The 23871-nt window shown below is 45.9% G+C and overlaps 1 protein-coding gene across 1 annotated transcript in view; it reads right to left on the bottom strand.

The window, feature by feature from the left end:
* Positions 1-5153: 5153 nt before the first annotated feature.
* Positions 5154-23871, bottom strand: part of LOC142200524 (serpin B4-like) — a 33049-nt gene continuing 14331 nt past the window's right edge. The window contains exons 6-7 of the mRNA XM_075270951.1: positions 6522-6677; positions 5154-5540 (exon numbers count right to left, since the gene is read on the bottom strand). Coding sequence (XP_075127052.1) covers positions 5154-5540; positions 6522-6677 — 543 coding nt within the window. The remainder of the gene's footprint in view (positions 5541-6521; positions 6678-23871) is intronic.

Here is a 23871-nt window from a genome sequence, read left to right on the forward strand (position 1 = left end):
TCCACTCTTGCTCCATGCAGGCAGATAAGGTTGTGCCTACATGGAAGGCCCTCTGCCCCCCAGAGGTAGACTCGGAGGTTTCTCCCATACCATCCTGGTCCCTTGACCGGATGGCCTTCAGCAAGACTGATGTTTTATCCCACGGGAAAATGGGCTTGCTGGCAACACTCGACTGCACCTCAGAGGGGCAGGAGTCCTCCTCAACCTGAAGTCTTTCTAGGGAGGGAATAGAAGCAGAGCGCCTATCCGTGTGCTGCTTCTTGGAGAGCTGTGTAATAGAAGTACGGATCTCTTTTAACGACTCATACTAAAAGACAAGAAGGAGGAGCTTACCAGAAGTGAAGAAACCACCTTTCCACTTATATTCTGTACCATACTCATCATATACTCCTTTATCCATACCACTATATCTCTCGGGGAATGTTCCTCAGGCGGAGGGCCTCTGCAAGAGCGGCAACTAGACCAATCATACCCTGGGAACATAAAGGTCAATCAAACCTCGCACAGGGGAGAGCACCCCTACACCCCCTTTTAATCTGCGCTTATCATCAGGTAAGGGGATGTCACATTCCCGACACTAGAAATGCTTCCTCTTAGCAGAGGCTTTCCTTCTCTCCTGCGCTCCAGGAGGAGTGATGGAGGAGGACATAGTGGAAGTAAGGGGTAGCAACAGCTACACTCACCTAAGCAAAAATTACAGGTAAGAGGAGTACAATCATATAGAAACAAAAGAGGTTTCTTACCCGGCGACGGTGACAAATCCGATTGGCACACAGCGGCACAAATGCGACACCAATGCTTGTGACATCAAGAAAACCCAGTAGGAAACTACCAGGAGCCCCACTAGAGGACTAGGAAGGCAGGGATCTAAGGCCCTGCCTTCCTTTTGAATGTGCCGCCAGAGCCCGCCCCTACTTTTCCTCCCGCCCCCCCAGAAACCCCTCCGTAGCCGTATGCAAGGGAAAAAACCCGGGGGGGGGGAGGGTAGAAGCTGACCGCCTCCCCATGTAACACTAAATCCCCTAATTCAGGGGAGAAGTACAGTCCACGGTGCAGCCGCTGCCGCAACCGGAAGTGCGGCACCAGAAGTGCGCACCATCAAACTCCGTCCTCCGCAGCAAGGAAGCCTGACGAAGGTTCCGATCATCATTCACCCCCGCCGCTTAGATCATCGCCGAAAGCAGCAGGTAAGAGACAACGCGGGGGGAGCAGAGGGCAGGAGGGGGGAGCTTAGGGCGGGAGAGTGACTCCAGCTGATCTGTTCCTGCTTCCTTCCCAGGACAGGAAGCAGGCAGGAGCCACCAGGAATGAAGACCCAGGACCAGGTAAGAAGCCCTGAGCCCTATAGGAGGACACCAAGTCCTCCCCCACCTGTCCACACACAGGACAGAAAAACACACGCAGGGGGAGGGGTTTGGTGCCCTCTTATAGGGACCAGCCAGGTGATTAAAATTTCCGCCTGTCCTACCAGCACACAGGGGCAGAAAATACCCCATATTGTACCGCTGGTGGGACGCAAGGAGTGGTATTTGCAAATGATAATGATGCCAATATATAGAGTCAATGCTTGATGATTCTGTAATTTCTTAAACATGTCCTAAACTTGCCGTGAAGTATAAAATGTGCTGATGTGTATTGTACACATGCAGCAGTCTTTAAATCTGATAACTTACTGGTAAGTTGTTACACAACAAAATACGCTGTTACTTTCAAAATTTTCCTATAGGTCCAGGGTAGGGATGCTTTGGCCTGACAGCGTTATCATATATACAAAGCCAGAAAACTGATGAATTATATAAGTAATCCATGTATATTCCTGACTGGATTACATTTCAATTCTGGCACATGTGTGTATGTCTCTTTTATTAAGAGACCAGTGCCTCTTGATAATTCAGGAACACTTTTTACCAGTTTTAGGGCCATTTTTAAGACTGGCATGGGAAATTCTAGTTACACATTACTGAACAACTTAAAGTGCAAAGTGTCTTGTATTGTAGGTGTTGAACCAGTTGCAAGTCAATTTCTTACTGCAGGTTAATTGGGAGTTTCAACCTTTGCAATGGAAAGATTGAAAATTGACCCACGTACAATGTAAAATCCAGTAGAGAAAACCAGCCAATTTTGTCTGCTTTTTTCCACTGGTGGTTCCTCTGTGGTCCTGCTATTATGTTTAGCCTTAGCCTAAAGGAATTTTCCAGGATTTTAATATTGATGACCTTTTCTTAAGATAATTGATCAATATCAGATCAGTGAGGATCCAACTCCCAATATCCCTGTCAATCACTTGTTTTAAGATGTCACTGCTTTCTCTTCACAGGCCTGTGACATCATATCTCTTTCATCTTTTCACCCTACTTTGTAAACCCTCTACCAGGTCATTAATAAAGATATTAAATAAGAGAGGGCCCAATACTGACCCCTGTGGCACCCCACTGGTGACTGTGGCCCAGTCTGAATATTTACCATTAACAAGTACCCTCTGTTTCCTATCATTGAGCCAGTTGCTAACCCAAATGCATATATTTTCCCCCAGTCCCAACATTCTCATTTTGCATACCAACCGTTTATGTGGAACAGTATCAAAAGCCTTTAAAAAGTCCAGGTACACCACGTCTACTGCATTACCCATGTCCAGTCTTGAACTGACCTCCTCATAGAAGCTGATCAGATTAGTCTGACAGGACCGATTCCTCATAAACCCATGCTGATTGGGTGTTATAAGATTATTTACATTGAGATACTCCAGGATAGCATCTCTTGGAAAGCCCTAAAATATCTTTCCCACCACAGAAGTTAAACTTACAGTTTAGAGTTACCTATAGTTTCCAGGTTCACTTTTACACCCCTTTTTGAAAATTGGCACCACATTTGCTATTCGCCAATCCTGTGGAACAGACCCAGTCATTACTGAATCCTTAAATATTAGATACAAGGGTCTATCTATGACCATGCTTAATTGCCTCAGAACTCGGAGGTGTATTCCATCTGGACCGGGCGATTTCTCTATTTTAGTGTTTTGCAGGTGGCGCTGCACTTCTTCCTGGGTTAAGCAGGTAACATTTAATTGAGAGTTAACATTACCCCTAATCATGTTGCTGGCCAAAGGATTTTCTTGTGTAAAAGCTGTAGAGAAGAAGGCATTTAATACTTGTGCTTTTTTCCTCATCCTCCTCCACCATTACACCCAGATTATTTTTGAGAGTGCCCACATTGTCAATTTCTATTCTCCTATTATTTATGTAATTGAAGAATAATTTTGGATTACTTTCCTTGGTAATTTTTCTCTCAGCCTCAATCTTCGCCTCTTTTATTTGTCTTTTGCACAATTTATTTTTCTCCTTATAGTTTTTTAATGCTGTGTCGCTACTTTCTTGTTTTAGTTCTTTAAATGCTTCCTTTTTATCCCTCATTGCATTCTGTACCATTTTAGTTAGCCATATTGGTTTTCTATGATTTCTGGCCCGCTTATTCCCATAGGGTATGTGTTTTTCTAGTGCTCTTATTTAGTATATTTTTGAAGATGTCCCATTTAGTTTGTGTTCCTGTCACATTGAGGACATTGTCCCAAATTATGCTGCTAAGCTCCTCTCTCAGCTGGTTAAAATTGGCCTTCCTGAGGTTTAGTGTTTTTGTACCCCCTCTAATGAACGTCTTCTTAATGTGTACAAGAAAACTTATTATGTTATGGTCACTATTACCCAGATGTCCCCCATCCTCCACTTTTGACAGTGTGTCAGGTTTATTTGTTAAAATTAGGTCTAAAAGTGCCTCGCCTCTTGTTGGGTCCTGCACTAGTTAGGTAATTGTCTTTTATTACTGGCAAGAACCTGTTCCCTTTGTTGGATCTGCAGGTTTCTGCCTCCCAGTTGATATCTGGGTAGTTGAAATCCCCCATAATAATGATTGTTATGCTTTGCGGCCTCATCTATTTGTTTTACTAGTATATTTTCAGCTTCTTCCGTTATATTTGGAGATTTATAACAAACACCTATCAGTATTTTATTATTTTTTGTTCCTCCCGTAATTTCCACCCATAAGGACTCCACATAATCATTTTCCTCCCAGATGTCCTTTACGCAGGACTGGCTTAAGGCCTGATTTTACGTATAAGCAAACCCCTCCCCCTTTCTTATTTGTACGCTCCTTTCTAAACATGCTGTACCCTTGTATATTTACAGCCCAGTCATAGCTAGAGTCCAGCCATGTCTCACTTACCCCCACCATGTCATAATTTTCTTCCAACATCATCACTTCTAGTTCCTCCATCTTGTTAGTGAGGCTTCGGGCATTCGTATACATACATTTCATAGATTTATCTTCCCTACTGTTTCACTGCCTACTGATTGTTCTAACCCCACCCTCCCGTTCCACCCCCAATTACAGTATCTAGCCCTCTTTCCATTTCTACACTAACTTGCCCTCTACATCTGTTACCCTCCCCCCCAGTACCTAGTCTAAACACTCCTCCAACCGTCTAGCCATCTTCTCTCCCAGCACAGCTGCACCCTCCCCATTGAGATCCCTAGCATAGAACCTGTAGCCAACAGCAAAGTCGGCCCAGTTCTCCAGGAACCCAAACCCCTCCTTCCTACACCAACTCTTGAGCCACTTGTTTACCTCCCTAATCTCCTGTTGCCTTTCCTGTGTGGCTTGTGGAACAGGCAGTATTTCTGAGAATACTACCCTGGAGGTCCTTGCCTTCAACTTGCTCCCTAAATTCCTCCCGAAATGAAAGAATATCTGCAATAATATCTGAAGGTAATTTAATAAACGGTTAACACATTATTTATGTTAAATTTGCAGCAAAATTTTTTATTAACATATGATAAGTACAATTAACAGAAAGATTACATTTTGTGCAGGATTAGACAAACATGATTTTTTTTTTTTTATTTATATATATATTTTTTTGTTTTCCAAAAACAGCACCTTACCTAACCACAGTTTTTTGTGAGTAGGGTTGCAGCTCAGACCTATTAACTTCAATAAAGCTGAGCTGCAATACATGGAGTTACCAGGGCCCAGGAGTGGTGCTGTCTCTGGAAGAAATCATGATTTTCTTTACAATCAATTTAATGCAGGTGTCCTACCAGTGATTTAGACGTAGGCCTACCATATTTATTGTGTAAATCTGTGCATGCATATATATATATCTATGGAGAATAAACCATAGTGTGAAAAAGAATTGTGTCTTTATGCTTGATGAAGCACACAAATGGATGGTCAACTTTAAATATGTTGAGAGACTTTGGGATTATGACTGCAGCAGTTCCAGCAGCAGCTTCTGTACCTTCTTCATTAATCTCAATAAAGCATTTATGAACCACTTTGGACAAATACAGGCCTATCTCTGATATACCAGACAAATTTGCCTTCTGTTGGCTGAAGGCATCCACCATTCCCATGTTCATTAAGTTTTGACTCAAATCGTAGTTCATCTCTATCTGGAAACGTGGTAGTTGTAATTCTAATCTTGTTGATGTCAAGAATCCCGGGTCTGTCCACTTCAATACAGATTCAGCTGTGATTTGTTTTTCCATCTAAGACAAAATGTAAATAAAATTAATGTTGCAATAGTATTAAAAGATAAAGCATGAAAACGAATATAATAATACAATGTATGGAGAGAGGGTTAAGACAATTTTTTTTTTCTGGTGGAATATAGAAATGAATGGGTTAAAATTCCATCCTATCATCAGGTACAATACAGTAAAGTAGCAAGCTAGAAGTGTGTTTAGCACACGAAATGGTTGTTGCTGTTCTGCTCCACGCTACCATCCTCCTATTATGTGCAATATTTTAAAGGTGATGAAATAAAGATATCCTGGTTTTAAGACGCTGGTGGTGAGTGCCCTGATACTTTTTTTCTTTTGTTTTTTGATACACTACAGTAAAGTAGTTTCCACTGACAGTATACAATATGTGTGAGAACGGTCGCATTTACTGTACATCACATTGTGGTCTTAGTGACAATTCCAGAAATGCAGCATCTAAAGTATGTAATACAGAGCTGTGTGCGCAATTCGGTAAACTTCAGAGGCTTACTATCTGCAGGATTGATGTGCTAATATGATCTGGAGGAGGTATATCCTATACAGTGCCCAAATGTACAGGTATAGCAAACTTTAAAAGCGTTACCAACTATTTTTGTCTTAGAGCAGTGGAGTGTCCCCTGTATATCAACAATTTTTACATGACTGCAGCTTTACAGGGTTGGCAGGGCTCATTGGCTTTCTCTTTCATAGCGGTGGTTAATAAGTACTGTGGCGCTGTCCATACACTTGAATGGGACATGACTGCAGTACTCATAACTGCCACTTGGAAAAAAAACTGCAAATGAGCCCTGCAGTTCCTGGCATTTTAACAATGCTGAGAGGTGTGGTAACATAAAAAGAGCACATCTGTGTAGGTCCCAAAAGTAGGTCCCCTATCAATCTAAAATTGATATCCTATCTCAAGGATAGACCATCAATTCCAGTGTGTTTTTTGTTTTTTTGTTTTTTTAAAATAAACCCTCTCACCTTTTGCAGGCCATCAACTTCATTGGGAAGAATGATACACATACAAAGATCCTCAGTCTCATATGGTAGTTCAATAATTTGGGCCTCAATCTCCTCTATTATACCCAAATTAAATTTTGCATTTTGGCGCATCATTGGAACTAATATTTCTGAATCCTAAAAAGAAATGCAAACCAAAATGTTTTTATAATGATATGACAAATGTTAAAAATATTATGTTTTTCTAATAAATAATTTTAAGTAAAACTTAGCTTCTAAGTTAACTTTCATATCCCTGGCAGTCACATATAGCATACCTTATATAAATCAAGCAATTAGACAATAAATTAAATCCTTGTTCTTATATGCATATTTTTTTTATATAATTTACATTGTATAGTTCTAGATCACTAATATAGACCACACCAAACAACAATAAATACAACTGAAAGCATACCTCCAGTTATAAACAACTTTCCATAAATGAATAGTATTTGAAAGTAAGAAACTGTGTAATATCATCAAGGAAATCAGCTGCTGTTCTCCTCCACTTATTAACCCCTTCCCGCCGATGGCATTTTTTGATTTTCATTTTTCGTTTTTGACTCCCCTCCTTCTAAACCCCATAACTTTTTTATTTCTCCGCTCCCAGAGTCATATGAGGTCTTAATTTTTGCGGGACAATTTTTTCTTCATGATGCCACCATTAATTATTCTATATAATGTACTGGGAAGCAGGAAAAAAATTCAGAATGGGGTGGATTTGAAGAAAAAATACATTTCTGCGACTTTCTTACGGGCTTTGGTTTTACGGCGTTCACTGTGCAGCCAAAATGACATGTCCCCTGTATTCTGTGTTTCGGTACGGTTCCAGGGATACCAAATTTATATGGTTTTATTTACATTTTGACCCCTAAAAAAAATTCCAAAACGGTGTTAAAAATTTTTTTTTCTAAAAGTCGCCATATTCCGACGGCCGTAACTTTTTTATACATAGGTGTATGGGGATGCATAGGGCGTCTTTTTTTGCGGGGCCGGGTGTACTTTTTAGTTCTACCATTTTTGGGAAATGTTATTGCTTTGATCACTTTTTATTCAAATTTTTAGCAGAATTAAAACAGTGAAAAAACGGCGGTTTGGCACTTTTGACCATTTTTCCCGCTACGGCGTTTACCGAACAGGAAAAATATTTGTATAGATTTGTAGAGCGGGCGATTTCGGACGCGGGGATACCTAACATGTATATGTTTCTCAGTTTTTAACTACTTTTATATCTGTTCTAGGGAAAGGGGGGTGATTTGAACTTTTAATACTTTTTATATTTTTTTATATTTTTTTTTACTTTTTTTTTTTTGCATTTATTAGACCCCCTAGGGGTGTTGAACCCCAGGGGGTCTGATCACTAATGCAATGCATTACAATGCTAATGCATTGCAATGCATTGCAAAAAAGCATCATCTCTTTTGCAGGCTGTATACACCAGCCTGCAAAAGAGAGAATTTGCAGACCGGCTGGGAGCCTTTAACAAGGCTCCCGGCTGTCATGGCAACGGGGGGTCGGCCCTGGAGCATGCTCCAGGAGCCGGCGATCCCTGCCAAAATGGCGGCGCCCATGCGCCGCCGGGAAGATGGCGCCTCCGGCGCCTTTGACAGCAGCGCTGGAGGGGTTAATGCCTCCGATCGGTCCGGGGACCGATCGGAGGCATGAGAGCCGGTTGTCTACTGCTTGAAGCAGTAGACACCCGGCGGCTATGACGGCCGCCCGGCTCCCGGGCGGTCGCCATAGTTACAGACCCGACACGCGCCGTACTATTACGGCGCATGTCGGGAAGGGGTTAAGGGCTCGTTCACATCTGTGCCTGGGACTCTGTTCTGCAGGTTTCCGTTTCCTGCACAAAACAAGACAGGAGACGGAAACCTGCAGTCATTTTTCAAACCCATTCATTTGTCGCCAAACACTGGGACACATTGGCAAATGTAAGAGTCCAGTCCAGTCACAAACAGCAACTTAAAACGGCTTACTTCAGCAGTATAATCAAAAGTAAAATAAAATGTCCTTAATTCGCAAAGGACAAGTAGACCATTTAAAGTTTTGGGTTTCTCACCAGACACTGTGGGGTCACTTCAAATTTGCCTTCCACTTATCTCTGTGGCACTGTAGGTTCAGGCTTGGCACTCTGATGTGGTTTTCCTCCTCCAAACTAGCACACCACACTGTTTTCTGGCACCAAGTTCAGGGAACACCAGGACTGTATTATGGGAGTGAATTCCTACAGAGGACCTTCAGTAACTCTTAGGCTGAGTTCACACGGAGTTTTTGGAATTCGCCTCAAAATCCACTACCAAAAATGGCTCCCATTAACTTCAATGGGAGCCGCTTGCTTCTTTTTTCCGCTAGTGGTTTTTTAGGGCTAGTTCACACGTGAACTGCCCGCGCGGGTTTTGACACAGAGAGAGACGCGGCGAGCCACGTCTCTCTCTTGTCAAAACCCGCCCGCCGCGACCATCGCTGTCGCGGCTTAACCCTCTGCTGTCGGCTCAAATGAATGAGCCGACATAGGAGGGAGCTGCGGGGGGCGGAAGCCGCGCGACTGAGACAGCGCGGCTTCCGCCTGAAGAAAGGACATGTCCTTTCTTTTCTCCGCTAGCAGCAGCTCGCCGCTAGCGGAGAACAGAAGCCCGGCGGTCTCCATAGACCACCATTATAAGGGGAGGTTTTGGACGCGAATTCCGCTGTCAAAAACCTCCCCTTATACTCACGTGTGAACTAGCCCTTACAGTTAGCAGAAAAAGAAGAAAGGTGACCTAACTGACTCAGTCGCGGCTTCCGCGGCATGAAACTCACTCCCGACTAGGCCCATTCATTTGGGCCTAATCCGAAGCGGAATGCTGCGCCGGAATGCCGATGCACTGCATTGAAACCCCGTCACGGATAGCAACACGAAATGCAAATTCCACCGTGTGAACTAGCCCTTTAGTTCCAGACTCAAACTCCAGTTACTTACATCACTAAGACAAGAAATCTCATTGGTAGAGATGAACGAACAGTGTTCTATCGAACTCATGTTCGATCGGATATTAGGCTGTTCGGCATGTTCGAATCGAATCGAACACCGCGTGGTAAAGTGCGCCATTACTCGATTCCCCTCCCACCTTCCCTGGCGCCTTTTTTGCTCCAATAACAGCGCAGGGTAGGTGGGACAGGAACTACGACACCGGTGACGTTGAAAAAAGTAGGCAAAACCCATTGGCTGCCGAAAACATGTGACCTCTAATTTAAAAGAACAGCGCCGCCCAGGTTCGCGTCATTCTGAGCTTGCAATTCACCGGGGACGGAGGTTTCCGTCCAGTTAGCTAGGGGTTAGATTCTGGGTAGGCAGGGACAGGCTAGGATAGGAAGGAGAAGACAACCACAACAGCTCTTGTAAGAGCTAAATTCCAGGGAGAAGCTTGTCAGTGTAACGTGGCACTGACGGGCTCAATCGCCGCAACCCAGCTTTCCGCGGATCCTGAATGGAATACACTGACAGTGTATTCCCGTATACCCGATATATACCCCCGATACCCGTTCCAACGGTGTGTCCCCCCACCTTCACCCCAGAAATACCCTGCAAGTCCCCTAGCAATAGAATTGGGGCTATATACACCCACTATTTTTGCTACTGGTATATAGTGCCATTGTCTCACTGGGAATTCAAAGAATATATTGGGCTTACATATAACTTCAATTCCAGGGAGAAGCTTGTCAGTGTAACGTGGCACTGACGGGCTCAATCGCTGCAACCCAGCTTTCCCAGGATCCTGAATGGAACACACTGACAGTGTATTCCCGTATACCCCATATATACACCCCAAATCCCCGTTCCAACGGTGTGCCCCCCCACCTTCACCTCAGAAATACCCTGCAAGTCCCCTAGCAATAGAATTGGGGCTATATACACCCACAATTTTTGCTACTGGTATATAGTGCCATTGTCTCACTGGGAATTCAAAGAATATATTGGGGTTACGTGCACCCACAATTTTTGCTACTGGTATATAGTGCCATTGTCTCACTGGGAATTCAAAGAATATATGGGGGTTACGTGCACCCACAATTTTTGCTACTGCTATACAGTGCCATTGTCTCACTGGGAATTCAAAGAATATATTGGGGTTATGTGCACCCACAATTTTTGCTACTGGTATATAGTGCCATTGTCTGACTGGGAATTCAAAGAATATATTGGGGTTACAAATACCCTCATTTCTTGCTACTGCCATATAGTGCCAGTTTCTGACTGGTAATTCAAAGAATATATTGGGGTTACGTGCACCCACAATTTTTGCTACTGGTATATAGTGCCATTGTCTCACTGGGAATTCAAAGAATATATGGGGGTTACGTGCACCCACAATTTTTGCTACTGCTATACAGTGCCATTGTCTCACTGGGAATTCAAAGAATATATTGGGGTTATGTGCACCCACAATTTTTGCTACTGGTATATAGTGCCAGTTTCTGACTGGGAATTCAAAGAATATATGGGGGTTACGTGCACCCACAATTTTTGCTACTGCTATATAGTGCCATTGTCTCACTGGGAATTCAAAGAATATATGGTGGTTACATATAACTTCAATTCCAGGGAGAAGCTTGTCAGTGTAACGTGGCACTGACGGGCTCAATCGCCGCAACCCAGCTTTCCCAGGATCCTGAATGGAACACACTGACAGTGTATTCCCGTATACCCCATATATACACCCCAAATCCCCGTTCCAATGGTGTGCCCCCCCACCTTCACCTCAGAAATACCCTGCAAGTCCCCTAGCAATAGAATTGGGGCAATATACACCCACAATTTTTGCTACTGGTATATAGTGCCATTGTCTCACTGGGAATTCAAAGAATATATGGGGGTTACGTGCACCCACAATTTTTGCTACTGCTATACAGTGCCATTGTCTCACTGGGAATTCAAAGAATATATTGGGGTTATGTGCACCCACAATTTTTGCTACTGGTATATAGTGCCAGTTTCTGACTGGGAATTCAAAGAATATATGGGGGTTACGTGCACCCACAATTTTTGCTACTGATATACAGTGCCATTGTCTCACTGGGAATTCAAAGAATATATTGGGGTTACGTGCACCCACAATTTTTGCTACTGGTATATAGTGCCATTGTCTGACTGGGAATTCAAAGTATATATGGGGGTTACGTGCACCCACAATTTTTGCTACTGGTATATAGTGCCATTTTCTCACTGGGAATTCAAAGAATATATTGGGGTTATGTGCACCCACAATTTTTGCTACTGCTATATAGTGCCAGTGTCTGACTGGTAATTCAAAGAATATATTGGGGTTACGTGCACCCACAATTTTTGCTACTGGTATATAGTGCCATTGTCTGACTGGGAATTCAAAGAATATATGGGGGTTACGTGCACCCACAATTTTTGCTACTGCTATACAGTGCCATTGTCTCACTGGGAATTCAAAGAATATATGGGGGTTACGTGCACCCACAATTTTTGCTACTGCTATACAGTGCCATTGTCTCACTGGGAAGTCAAAGAATATATTGGGGTTATGTGCACCCACAATCTTTGCTACTGGTATATAGTGCCATTGTCTCACTGGGAATTCAAAGAATATATTGGGGTTATGTGCACCCACAATTTTTGCTACTGGTATATAGTACCATTGTCTGACTGGGAATTCAAAGAATATATTGGGGTTACAAATACCCTCATTTCTTGCTACTGGTATATAGTGCCATTGTCTGACTGGGAATTCAAAGAATACATTGGGGTTACGTGCACCCACAATTTCTGCTACTGGTATATAGTGCCATTGTCTCACTGGGAATTCAAAGAATATATTGGGGTTATGTGCACCCACAATTTTTGCTACTGGTATATAGTGCCATTGTCTGACTGGGAATTCAAAGAATATATGGGGGTTACGTGCACCCACAATTTTTGCTACTGCTATACAGTGCCATTGTCTCACTGGGAATTCAAAGAATATATTGGGGTTACGTGCACCCACAATTTTTGCTACTGGTATATAGTGCCATTGTCTGACTGGGAATTCAAAGAATATATGGGGGTTACGTGCACCCACAATTTTTGCTACTGCTATACAGTGCCATTGTCTCACTGGGAATTCAAAGAATATATTGGGGTTATGTGCACCCACAATTTTTGCTACTGGTATATAGTGCCATTGTCTGACTGGGAATTCAAAGAATATATTGGGGTTACAAATACCCTCATTTCTTGCTACTGCCATATAGTGCCAGTTTCTGACTGGTAATTCAAAGAATATATTGGGGTTACGTGCACCCACAATTTTTGCTACTGGTATATAGTGCCATTGTCTGACTGGGAATTCAAAGAATATATTGGGGTTACAAATACCCTCATTTCTTGCTACTGGTATATAGTGCCATTGTCTGACTGGGAATTCAAAGAATATATTGGGGTTACGTGCACCCACAATTTTTGCTACTGGTATATAGTGCCATTGTCTCACTGGGAATTCAAAGAATATATTGGGGTTATATGCACCCACAATTTTTGCTACTGCTATATAGTGCCAGTTTCTGACTGGTAATTCAAAGAATATATGGGGGTTACGTGCACCCACAATTTTTGCTACTGGTATATAGTGCCATTGTCTGACTGGGAATTCAAAGAATATATGGGGGTTATGTGCACCCACAATTTTTGCTACTGGTATATAGTGCCATTGTCTGACTGGGAATTCAAAGAATATATTGGGGTTACAAATACCCTCATTTCTTGCTACTGCCATATAGTGCCAGTTTCTGACTGGTAATTCAAAGAATATATTGGGGTTACGTGCACCCACAATTTTTGCTACTGGTATATAGTGCCATTTGTCTGACTGGGAATTCAAAGAATATATTGGGGTTACAAATACCCTCATTTCTTGCTACTGGTATATAGTGCCATTGTCTGACTGGGAATTCAAAGAATATATTGGGGTTACGTGCACCCACAATTTTTGCTACTGGTATATAGTGCCATTGTCTCACTGGGAATTCAAAGAATATATTGGGGTTATGTGCACCCACAATTTTTGCTACTGGTATATAGTGCCATTGTCTGACTGGGAATTCAAAGAATATATGGGGGTTACGTGCACCCACAATTTTTGCTACTGGTATATAGTGCCATTGTCTCACTGGGAATTCAAAGAATATATTGGGGTTACGTGCACCCACAAGTTTTGCTACTGCTATACAGTGCCATTGTCTCACTGGGAATTCAAAGAATATATTGGGGTTACGTGCACCCACAATTTTTGCTACTGGTAGATAGTGCCATTGTCTCACTGGGAATTCCACAAATAATTTGGGGATTCATTCACCCTACATCTCAGGCTCTTGCCATATTCACCCAGGTTGTCAGTGCTGCACCAGCTCGTTCCCAGACAGCTCGGCCCGAAAAACACGTTACCTATATAGAGGATTTGGACAATGAAGACAACATGTTCTAAATCTAATGTCTGCACCTTCTCCAGAATTAAAATAAAGGCAGCGTTTAACTTTCAAATAGCACTGCACAAAGGAAGAGCTTATCAGCTTGTCTCATGACATGCTACTGAAAAGTGTCATTTGTGTATCTTAATGTAAATATAGTTGTATAAGCTTTTTGGGTTTTAGGCACTGCCAAGTTATTTATTACCACCCGCTCCCTTATAATGATGATGACGCCAAAGTCACTGTGGGTGTTCAGAGCTCACAGCTTTGGTTGACATTTGTCTTGCTCTCTGTCGGTACCAGCTGTCTTTTTGGATACCGTAAAGTTATGTTGACTTTATTAACAGCTATAGAAGCTTTAGCCAGGTTGTGACGGTGTGTAACCCTAACAACACTAAGTGGGATACACATTAATAGTCAGTCTATGTACGCTAAACGTATCACTGAAGTAATTTTTTTTTCCCTCTCCCCTAATATAAGAAAGGAACAGACATTAGACCTAGACCGGGGTTCGAGGCTTGTAAAAATCCAGTATTATTTGTTCTTCATGATGTGAAATATGTGTTGAAAAGCAACCCAAGATGAAGTCAGCCATGTGTGCCAGTGTGTTACTTGGCATGCCTTTGCTGGCCCCAACTGTAAGGGTCACTCTCCATTTCCTCCATTTTCCACTCCCCTTCACACCATTTGTGGTGAAGCAATGGGATGCACTGAAGTGCACCCTCTAGCCTCGTGTGGGACAGGGACATCAGATGCCACTCCAACCCCCTCGTCTTCCTCCGCCAGCCAACGGTGCGAAGATGAGAGGAGTGTGCTCTGAATGTTTTCTGCCTAGCAGAGGATAGTTCTCACTTACGAAAATGGCCCCACTTTGACCTGTATATCAGGCACAATGGTGTAGGTTTCAAAGAAACATGGCACCAACAAGTTGGAAAACGTGGGCCATGCGTGGACCGTGTTTGAGTCTGGCAAGCTCCAGATCTGCTACCAGGTTCCAGCCATTATCACAGGTGCAAAAATTCCAGGCCCCAGGTGTAGCAGGGAAAAAAAATGCAATCTCAGCCAGGATGGCATCCCTGACCTCGGAGGCACTGTGCTGTCTGTCCCCCACGCTGATCAGTTTCAGCACGGCCTGCTGACATCTCCCCATGCCAGTGTTACAGTGTTTTCCGCTAGTAGCTGGGGTGTAGGTTGCAGCATCGTAGGGTTTCAGTCTACTCCTGCCATGAATTTTGGCCTGGGAGAGGAGATAGGCCACCCCAGTTTGCACCCGGGGAACAGACTCCACCACATTCACCCTGCCTGTCATTAAAGATAAGCACTGCAGCATCCCTGACCACAGGCGCTTGTCCATGTGTCGGTGGTCAAGTGGACCTTGCAGCAAAGCGCAGAGCTCTGGGCCCGACTGATGTTATGGGACACATGCAGGCGCAAGGCAGGGACAGCACACCAAGAGAAGTAGTAACGGCTAGGCCCAGCATAGGGAGGTGCCCCAGCTGCCATCTGCTGACGGAAGGCCTGGGTCTCCAGAAGCATAAACAAACACCAACATCTCCAGGGCCAGCAGTTTATTGATGAGGCTGTTAAAGGCTTGGGCATGGGGGTGGGTTGTGTTGTACTTCTGCCTGCAATGAAAAGCTTGGGAAATGTGGAGTGGCTGGGAAGAGGCGCATGATGGTGCAGGCCAAAAGGACGCATGAGGGTGAACTCCCCAATGTGTCAGAGATAGGTGTGTAGGTGTCCTTGCATCATATACTTGCACCATATTTGGCTTTGGAAGTTAATTTTGTGCCAAAAAGTGGTTAAGACAGCGATCCCTCAGCTACTCCCGTTACACTGTCTAGTGAAATTACCATCTTTGGAAGTGGACCACCACTTGTAAGATCCCAAAGGAAGCAGGCAAGAGATGTGCAGTGCAGAAAAAAAGATGAGAAAATAAGTGTAGGCTGTAGAGCACAGAGGGATCGGAGAGGACAGAGCTGGTGTCGGCCAGGTATTCCCACAACATGCGCCTATACTTGTCCCTCCTGGTGACACTAGGCCCCTGAGTGGCAGTAATTTGTCCAGGGGGGCCATTAACGTGTTCCAGACCTAGGAATAAGTCTTCCAACAGGGTAGAGTTTTGCATGCCTTTGCTTCTACCCACTGTTTTTGCTGCTTAGCTTCCCTCCACATCTACACTGCTTTCACCCCTAAACATCACCCCAGTTTATGCCTTTGTTTCTACCCTTTTTTTTGTTGTTGAATTAGCTTCCCTCCACATCTACACTGCTTTAGCCCCTAAACATCACCCCAGTTTATGCCTTTGCTTCTACCCTGTTTTTTTTGTTGAATTAGCTTCCCTCCACATCTACACTGCTTTAGCCCCTAAACATCACCCTAGTTTATGCCTTTGCTTCTACCCAGGTTTTTTGTTGATTTAGCTTCCCTCTACATCTACACTGCTTTAGCCCCTAGACATCACCCCTGTCCATGTGGGGTCGGTGGCCTTGTCATCCACCAACTCCTCTTCCAATTGCGCACTGGCCCCTTACTGCAAACCGCACATGACCACAGCTTGCCCTGATGGCAACTGTGTCTCATGATCCCCACTTAGGTCCAGACAAGTCGGTGGCGGGTCCAAAACCCCAAAATTGGAAGGAAATGGCGGATGCTGCAGTATTTCTAACACCTGTTCCTGGTGCTCGGGCCTGGTCTGTGTTGTACCCCGCACCCTGCTTAACGCAGCTGCCATATCCGAAGTTGTGCTGAGCGCATGCTAATGTTTCGTGTCCAGTGCAATGGATGGGATGGGATTTCACATAAGTCTGCCACCCATGGCCACTCATGGTTGAGCAACTGAGGGAGTTGACTTTGACGAACCCGAGGGTTTTGGAGTTGAAACTACGTCAAAGGTCTGTGCTGCTCACACACTCTGCTCAACACATGATATGTTTAGTGCCAGCAGTGTGGAGACGTCGCACAACAGCCGTTGTTCCAGCAGGTACAAGCGTTGTAGGAGTGCATAGAGGCTAGCAGCGGCAACTATAGACTTTAAAAACTATCCGCACAAGCGCCACACTTTCACCAGTAGCTCAGGAACATTGGGGTACCTTTTTCAAAAGATTAGCAGCAATGAGTTAAAAACGTGGCCCAGGCATGGAATATGTTGCAGGCTGCCAAGCTACAGAGCCAATCCCAGGTTACGGCCATTATCACACATGACAACATGCCTGGGCCCAGGTGCAGTGGCAAAAACCACATTGCCGTCTCATCGAGGATGGCATGACTCACTTTGTAGGCAGTGTGCTGTGTGGCCCCCAAGCTGATGAGCTTCAGCACGGCCCGCTGACGTCTCCCCACACCAGTGTTGCAGCATTTCCAGCTCGTAGCTGGGGTCAATTTAACAGCGGAGGAGGGTGGTGTTTCAGCCCTCCTCCCAGGAATGTTGTGTGGGGAGACAAGTCAGGTCACCACATTTTGCGACCCGGTCCACGCCTCAACTACATTCAACCACTGTGCCCAAATTGAAAGGTAGCGTCCCTGTCCGCATGCACTTGTCCATTCGTAACTGGTCACGTGGAACTTTAGGGCTAAGCGCTGAATTTAGGGACCGCCTCATGTTTGGGGGAAAGTGCTGGTGTGGACGGCACAGTGCGGTGGCGCAGTAGACACTCTGCCCAAAAAGGGCAGAGTGTCCCCCAGCCGGGATTCCAACATCTCCTGGGCCAGATTTCTTGAGATGAGGCCGTTGAAGCCTTGGGCATGTGGGTGGGTTGCGCTGTACTTTAGCATGAAATGAAAGGCTTGGGAGATGGGGAGTTGCTGGGAAGAGGCGCATGATGGCGCGGGCAAAAGGAGAAATGGCAGGAAAAGGTGAGGATAAGGGTGACCTCCCCAAAGTGTCAGAGGCAGATGTGGAGGTGTCCTGGCTGCTGGTCTGGACTGCAGCGCCAGCCCTGTCAACAGTGGGAGAGGCAGTGGCCGCCAGGCCAAACGACGATTATCCTGCGCTTGCTCTCACCCACTGAGCCCAGGGCTTGCCTTCCAAATGATGGCACCCGCAAGAGGTGGTGAGATTCCTCTCCGCAGATCTCCAAACCATCTTGGACTTGCAAATTGCACTAAATTTGTCATGTAACTGACATGTATATGATGAGTCTATCCATTGTCTGTTCATTTTGGTGAAAGTCAGCCTATCAGCTGACAGACAGCTGTGCTTGTCAGTGATGATGCCACCGGCTGCTTGTACCCCCAGTTTTTGCTGCTTAGCTTGCCTCCACATCCACACTGCTTTTGCCCCTACACATCACCCCTATCCATGCCTGTGCCTCTAGCCATAAGTCTGCCACCCATGGAAACTCATGGTGCAGAAAGTGAGGGAGCTGACTCTGAGGAACCCTTGGGTTTTGTAGCTGGTACTCCATCAAAGGTCTCTGCTGCTCACACACCCTGCTGAACATACGGTATCTAGGGTTAGAGCGTGTGGTGACCTCGCACAACAGTAGGTGCTTCAGGCAGATGTAGGCCTTGCTGGAGTGTATTGCGGCTAGCTCCAGGTACTGTAGACTTGGGAAAGTGGGTGTCCAAGTGCCGCACTTTCACCCTTAGCTCAGCTAATTTGGGGTATGTTTTTAAAAATCATTGCACCACTACATTGAACACGTGGGCCAGGCATGGAACGTGTTGGAGGCTGGCAAGCTCCAGAGCCCTCCAACAAGACAAAAAAGCCTGGCCCCAGGGGCAGCGGGGATAAACAAATTGCCATCTCATCCAGGATGGCATCCCTGACCTCAGAGGCAGTGTGCTGTCCGTCTCCCAAGCTGATGAGCTTCAGCCCAGCCTGCTGACGTCTCCCCACACCAGTGTTGCAGCGTTTTCAGCTCGTAGCTGGGGTCAATCTAACAGCGGAGGAGGAGGAGGGTGGTGTTTCAGCCCTCCTCCCAGGAATGTTTTGTGGGGAGACAAGTCAGGAAAATTCTTGAAACAGGGGAGAGTTTTGCATCTTTGCCCTTGCTGCCTATGGACATCCCTTTGCCTCTAGCCACCATTTTCCCTGCTTTGCTTGCCTCCACATCCACACTGCTTTTGCCCCTAGACATCACCCCAGTCCATGCCTTAGCTTGTACCCCCAGTTTTTCCTGCTTAGCTTGCCTCCACATCCACACTGCTTTTGCCCCTAGACATCACCCCAGTCCATGCCTTAGCTTGTACCCCCAGTTTTTCCTGCTTAGCTTGCCTCCACATCCACACTGCTTTTGCCCCTAGACATCACCCTAGTCCATGCCTTAGCTTGTACCCCCAGTTTTTCCTGCTTAGCTTGCCTCCACATCCACACTGCTTTTGCCCCTAGGCATCACCCTAGTCCATGCCTTAGCTTGTACCCCCAGTTTTTCCTGCTTAGCTTGCCTCCACATCCACACTGCTTTTGCCCCTAGACATCACCCCAGTCCATGCCTTAGCTTGTACCCCCAGTTTTTCCTGCTTAGCTTGCCTCCACATCCACACTGCTTTTGCCCCTAGACATCATCCCTATCCATGCCTCTGCCCCTAGCCATAACTCTGCCACCCCTGGAAACTCATGGTGCAGAAACTTTGGGAGCTGACTTTGAGGAACCCTTGGGTTTTGTAGATGGAACTCCATCAAAGGTCTGTGCAGCTCACACACCCTGCTCAAGATATGGTATTGTAGGGTTTCAGCGTGTGTGAATGACGGACAACAGCCTGTGTTTGGACAGATGTAGGCCTTGCTAGAGTGTTTTTAGGCTAGCAGCGACTCCTGTGCACTTGCAAAAGTGGGCGCACAAGCGCCGCATTTTCAACAGTAGCTTCGGTACATTTGGGTATGTTTTCAAAAAACTTTGCACCACTAGGTTAGACGTGGGCCAAACATGGAACGTGTTGGAGGCTGGCAAGCTCCAGAGCCGCTACCAGGTTCCAGCCATTATCACAGGCGTAAAAATGCCAGGCCCCAGGTGTAGCAGGGAAAAAAAAATGCCATCTCAGCCAGGATGGCATCCCTGACCTCGGAGGCACTGTGCTGTCTGTCCCCCAAGCTGATGAGCTTCAGCACCGCCTGCTGACGTCTCCCCACACCAGTGTTTTAGCGTTTGCTGCTAGTAGCTGTGGTGGAGGTTGCAGCGTCGTAGGGTTTCAGTCTACTCCTGCCATGAATTTTGGCCTGGGAGAGGAGATAGGGTACCTCAGTTTGCACCCCAGGACCAGACTCCACCACATTCACCCTGCCTGTCCTTAAAGATAAGCAGCATCCCTGACCACAGGCGCTTGTCCAAGTGTCGGTGGTCAAGTGGACCTTGCAGCAAAGCGCGGAACTAAGGGCCCACCTGATGTTGAGTGACACGTGCTGGTGCAAGGCGGGGACGCCACACCAGGAGAAGTTGAGACGGCTAGGGACGGCATAGTGAGGTGCCACAGTTGCCATCAGGTCCGGGAAGGCGGGAGTTTCAACAAGCCGGAACGCCAACCTCTCCTGGGCCAGCAGTTTAGCGATGTTGGCGTTCTAGGCTTGCGTGGGTGGGTGGTTAGCGGTGTATTTCTGCCGGCGCTCCAATGTCTGAGAGATGGTGGGTTGTTGTAAAGAAGCACCTGATGGTGCCTTTGATGGTGCAGGAGAAGGAGATAAGACAGAAACAGGAGAGGATGAGGGAGAAGTCAACAAAGTGGTGGAGGCAGATGAAGTGATGTCCTGGCTCGTCCTCTGGAGTGCATCGCCAGCACTGTGAGCAGAGGCAGTGGCATGAACGGCGGGCGACGTTTGTCCTGCCGTTGCTGCCTGCCACTGATTCCATTGCTTGGATTCCAAATGACGGTGCATTGAAGTGGTGGACAGGTTGCTCTTCTCAGGGCCCCTACTCGATTTCGAGAGGCAAATTGTGTAGACGACACTATATCTGTCCTCGGCGCATTCCTTGAAAAAACTCTACACCTTCAAGAAACGTGCCCTCGATAGGGGAGTTTTTCTGGGCTGGGTACAAAAGGGAACATCTTCGGACATTCCGGGTCTGGCCTGGCTTCGGCAAAGCAGCTGACCTCTGCCTCTGGACATGTCTCTGCCTCTAGCTACCCTTTTTGGTGCTGCACCTGCCTCAACATCCACACTACTTTCCCAGCTTGACATCCGCCTTGTCCAGGTGGGGTCGGTGTCCTCGTCGTCCACCACCTCCTCTTCCAACTCCTGTCTCGCCTCCTCCTCCTGCACAATGCGCATGTCAACTGGCTGCCCTGACAGCAACTGCGTCTCATCGTCGTCGATGAGGGTGGGTTGCTGGTCATCCGCCACCAAATCGACCGGAGATGGAGGAGACTCTAGTGTTTGAGCATCTGGACACAGATACTCATCTGTTAGGTCCGTGGAATCGCGAAATGGAGGGGCAGGTTGCGGTACAGTCAAAGGAAGGGAGAACAGCTCTGGGGAGCAGGGACAGTTGGGGTTATTGTTCTGGGAAGATTGGGAATTTTGGGTGGAAGGAGGACAAGACTGTTGGGTAAGAGGAGGTAGAGGCTGACTGGCTGGTGGACAATGTGCTTTAAGCGTTATCCGACAGCCATTGCAAGACCTGTTCCTGGTTCTCGGGCCTACTAATCTTTGTACCATTCAGCCTAGTTAATGTGGAACTTTTGTGCAAAGCGCAGAACTTAGGGCCCGCCTGATGTTAAGGGACACACGCTGGTACAAGGCTCAACTCACCCTAAGTGCCAAAAACACTGCTGGTGCAAGGCTCTACTCATGCCAAGGGCCTCAATCTCTGCTGGTAGCTCAGCTTAAGGTCCTGTAACTTTGTTTGGAAGGGCTCATGTTAAGGGCTAGAAAAGTGAATTTTGGAAGGTCTTACCACATCACACACACACACACACACACACACACTCAAAATGACAGTTAAGGGTGAGGGCTTTTGGAATTCCCATTGCCTATTCCATTTGTGGTTGTCATGGGGAACGTGATTTAAAGGGGTGGTTGTTACTGTTTGTTGAGCTTAAATTGGGGTTTGTGTCCATCCATTTGGGGAGTAAAGAAGGTTTCCAGGTATTTTCCCACTTTGATAGAGGTTTTTTTGAATGTGGAAAGTGTGTAGTTGTTAGGCAGTGATGTTGGGGTAATAGAGGGTCTTTGGTGTGTTAGATGCCCCCAGACATGCTTCCCCTGCTGTCCCAGTGTCATTCCAGAGGTGTTGGCATCATTTCCTGGGGTGTCATAGTGGACTTGGTGACCCTCCAGACACGGATTTGGGTTTCCCCCTTAACGAGTATCTGTTCCCCATAGACTATAATGGGGTTCGAAACCCGTTCGAACACACGAACATTGAGCGGCTGTTCGAATCGAATTTCGAACCTCGAACATTTTAGTGTTCGCTCATCTCTACTCATTGGCACATGTCTGCCATCAACCACTTTACCGACTGTTTACAGCAGACCTGGGCAATGTACGGCCCTCGGGCCACATCCGGCCCTCTGACTGCTTCTATCCAGCCCTCATAGCTAGTTGAAGTTTTTTCAAGGACCTGTGATGATGTCATCACAGCCTATCACCAGGATAGGCTATGACTCAGTGGGCGGAGCCACATGGGACTGTGTGCTTGCAGCAAGCTGCCGGTAATGGAAGCTGCTGGATGATAAAGAGAAAAGAGACAGCATGTGTGAGCAAGAGGGGGGAAACTAGGGGCAGATATAAGGGGGCAGTTAAACTGAATGCACATGGAGAGGGGACATTAAACTAGGGGGCAAATGGAGGGTGACATTAAACTGGGGCAGCTGGAGGATATTAAACCATGGGGGGTAGCTGGAGGAGGACATGTCTGCCTCTAGTTGCCACCAGTTTAATCTCCCCCTCCAGCTGCCCCAGTTTATTGTCCCCTCTAGTCTCTGCTAGTTTATACTGGGGCACCAGGAGAGGGACTTAATACTGTGGGACATTTAGAGGGAAACGTTATAATGTGGGGGTGTATAATGTTAGGGTGACTGTAGGAGGATTTTACTTTGTGGGGCACATGGAAAAATGATTGAGAATGGGCGGAGTCAGCAAGGAAGTGGGTGGAGTTAAATTTGCTGCTGTTCTCACGGCCCTCTAGAACAGTTACAATTTCTCATGTGGCCCCATGGGAAAATTAATTGCCCACCCCTGGTTTACAGTATAAAAAACATATGTATGTTACAACCAACGTACTATTTACAATGATCAGCAGTTGGTCTTTTAATCCTGTGTTGGTTGTGACATGTATATGCTACTTATACATATTTGATTGTTAATACTAATGATACATGTATTTATATTTTATTTACTGTTGTGCTCTTTGGTCTATATTGGTGATCTGACTGTTTAACCACAGCATGCACAGTAGAGGTGGATCATCGCTGTAGGGAACAAAGCAGCAATGGAGAAGAGCGCGTACCCTGCAGAATCAGTAAAAAAGGAGGAGCTGTCACACAGGAAGGTATTTGAGCGAGTAGTATTCGATCGAATAATAGTATTCAATCGAATACCTCCCCTGCATAGTTATTGGTGTTCTCGGTCGAATACCACACAGTAAATGTGGGAAAAAATTGATTCCCCTTCCACCTTCCCTGGCAATTTTTTACACCATTAACTATGCAGGGGGAGGTATTAGATCGAATACTACTCGCTCATCTCTAGAAGGTAAGTATACTGTATAATTTGTGGAGTTGGACTGACTAGGTAGGGGCAGGTGGGATAGCTAGAGAGACAGGGAGGGGGTTTATGGGAGGTATGGAGGGGGAGAAAGAGAGAGGAGAGAGGGAGACAGGAAGGAGGGAGTGAAGAAGGATAGGGGGAGTGAAGTGTGAGGAGTTAGAGAAGCATGTAAACAAATCCAGGAGATGCCAGAAGCTCCCAGAAATCACTCAAAACACGGCTAAAGGT

Source organism: Leptodactylus fuscus, chromosome 4, assembly GCF_031893055.1.
Source record: "Leptodactylus fuscus isolate aLepFus1 chromosome 4, aLepFus1.hap2, whole genome shotgun sequence".
Taxonomy (NCBI): Eukaryota; Metazoa; Chordata; class Amphibia; order Anura; family Leptodactylidae; genus Leptodactylus; species Leptodactylus fuscus.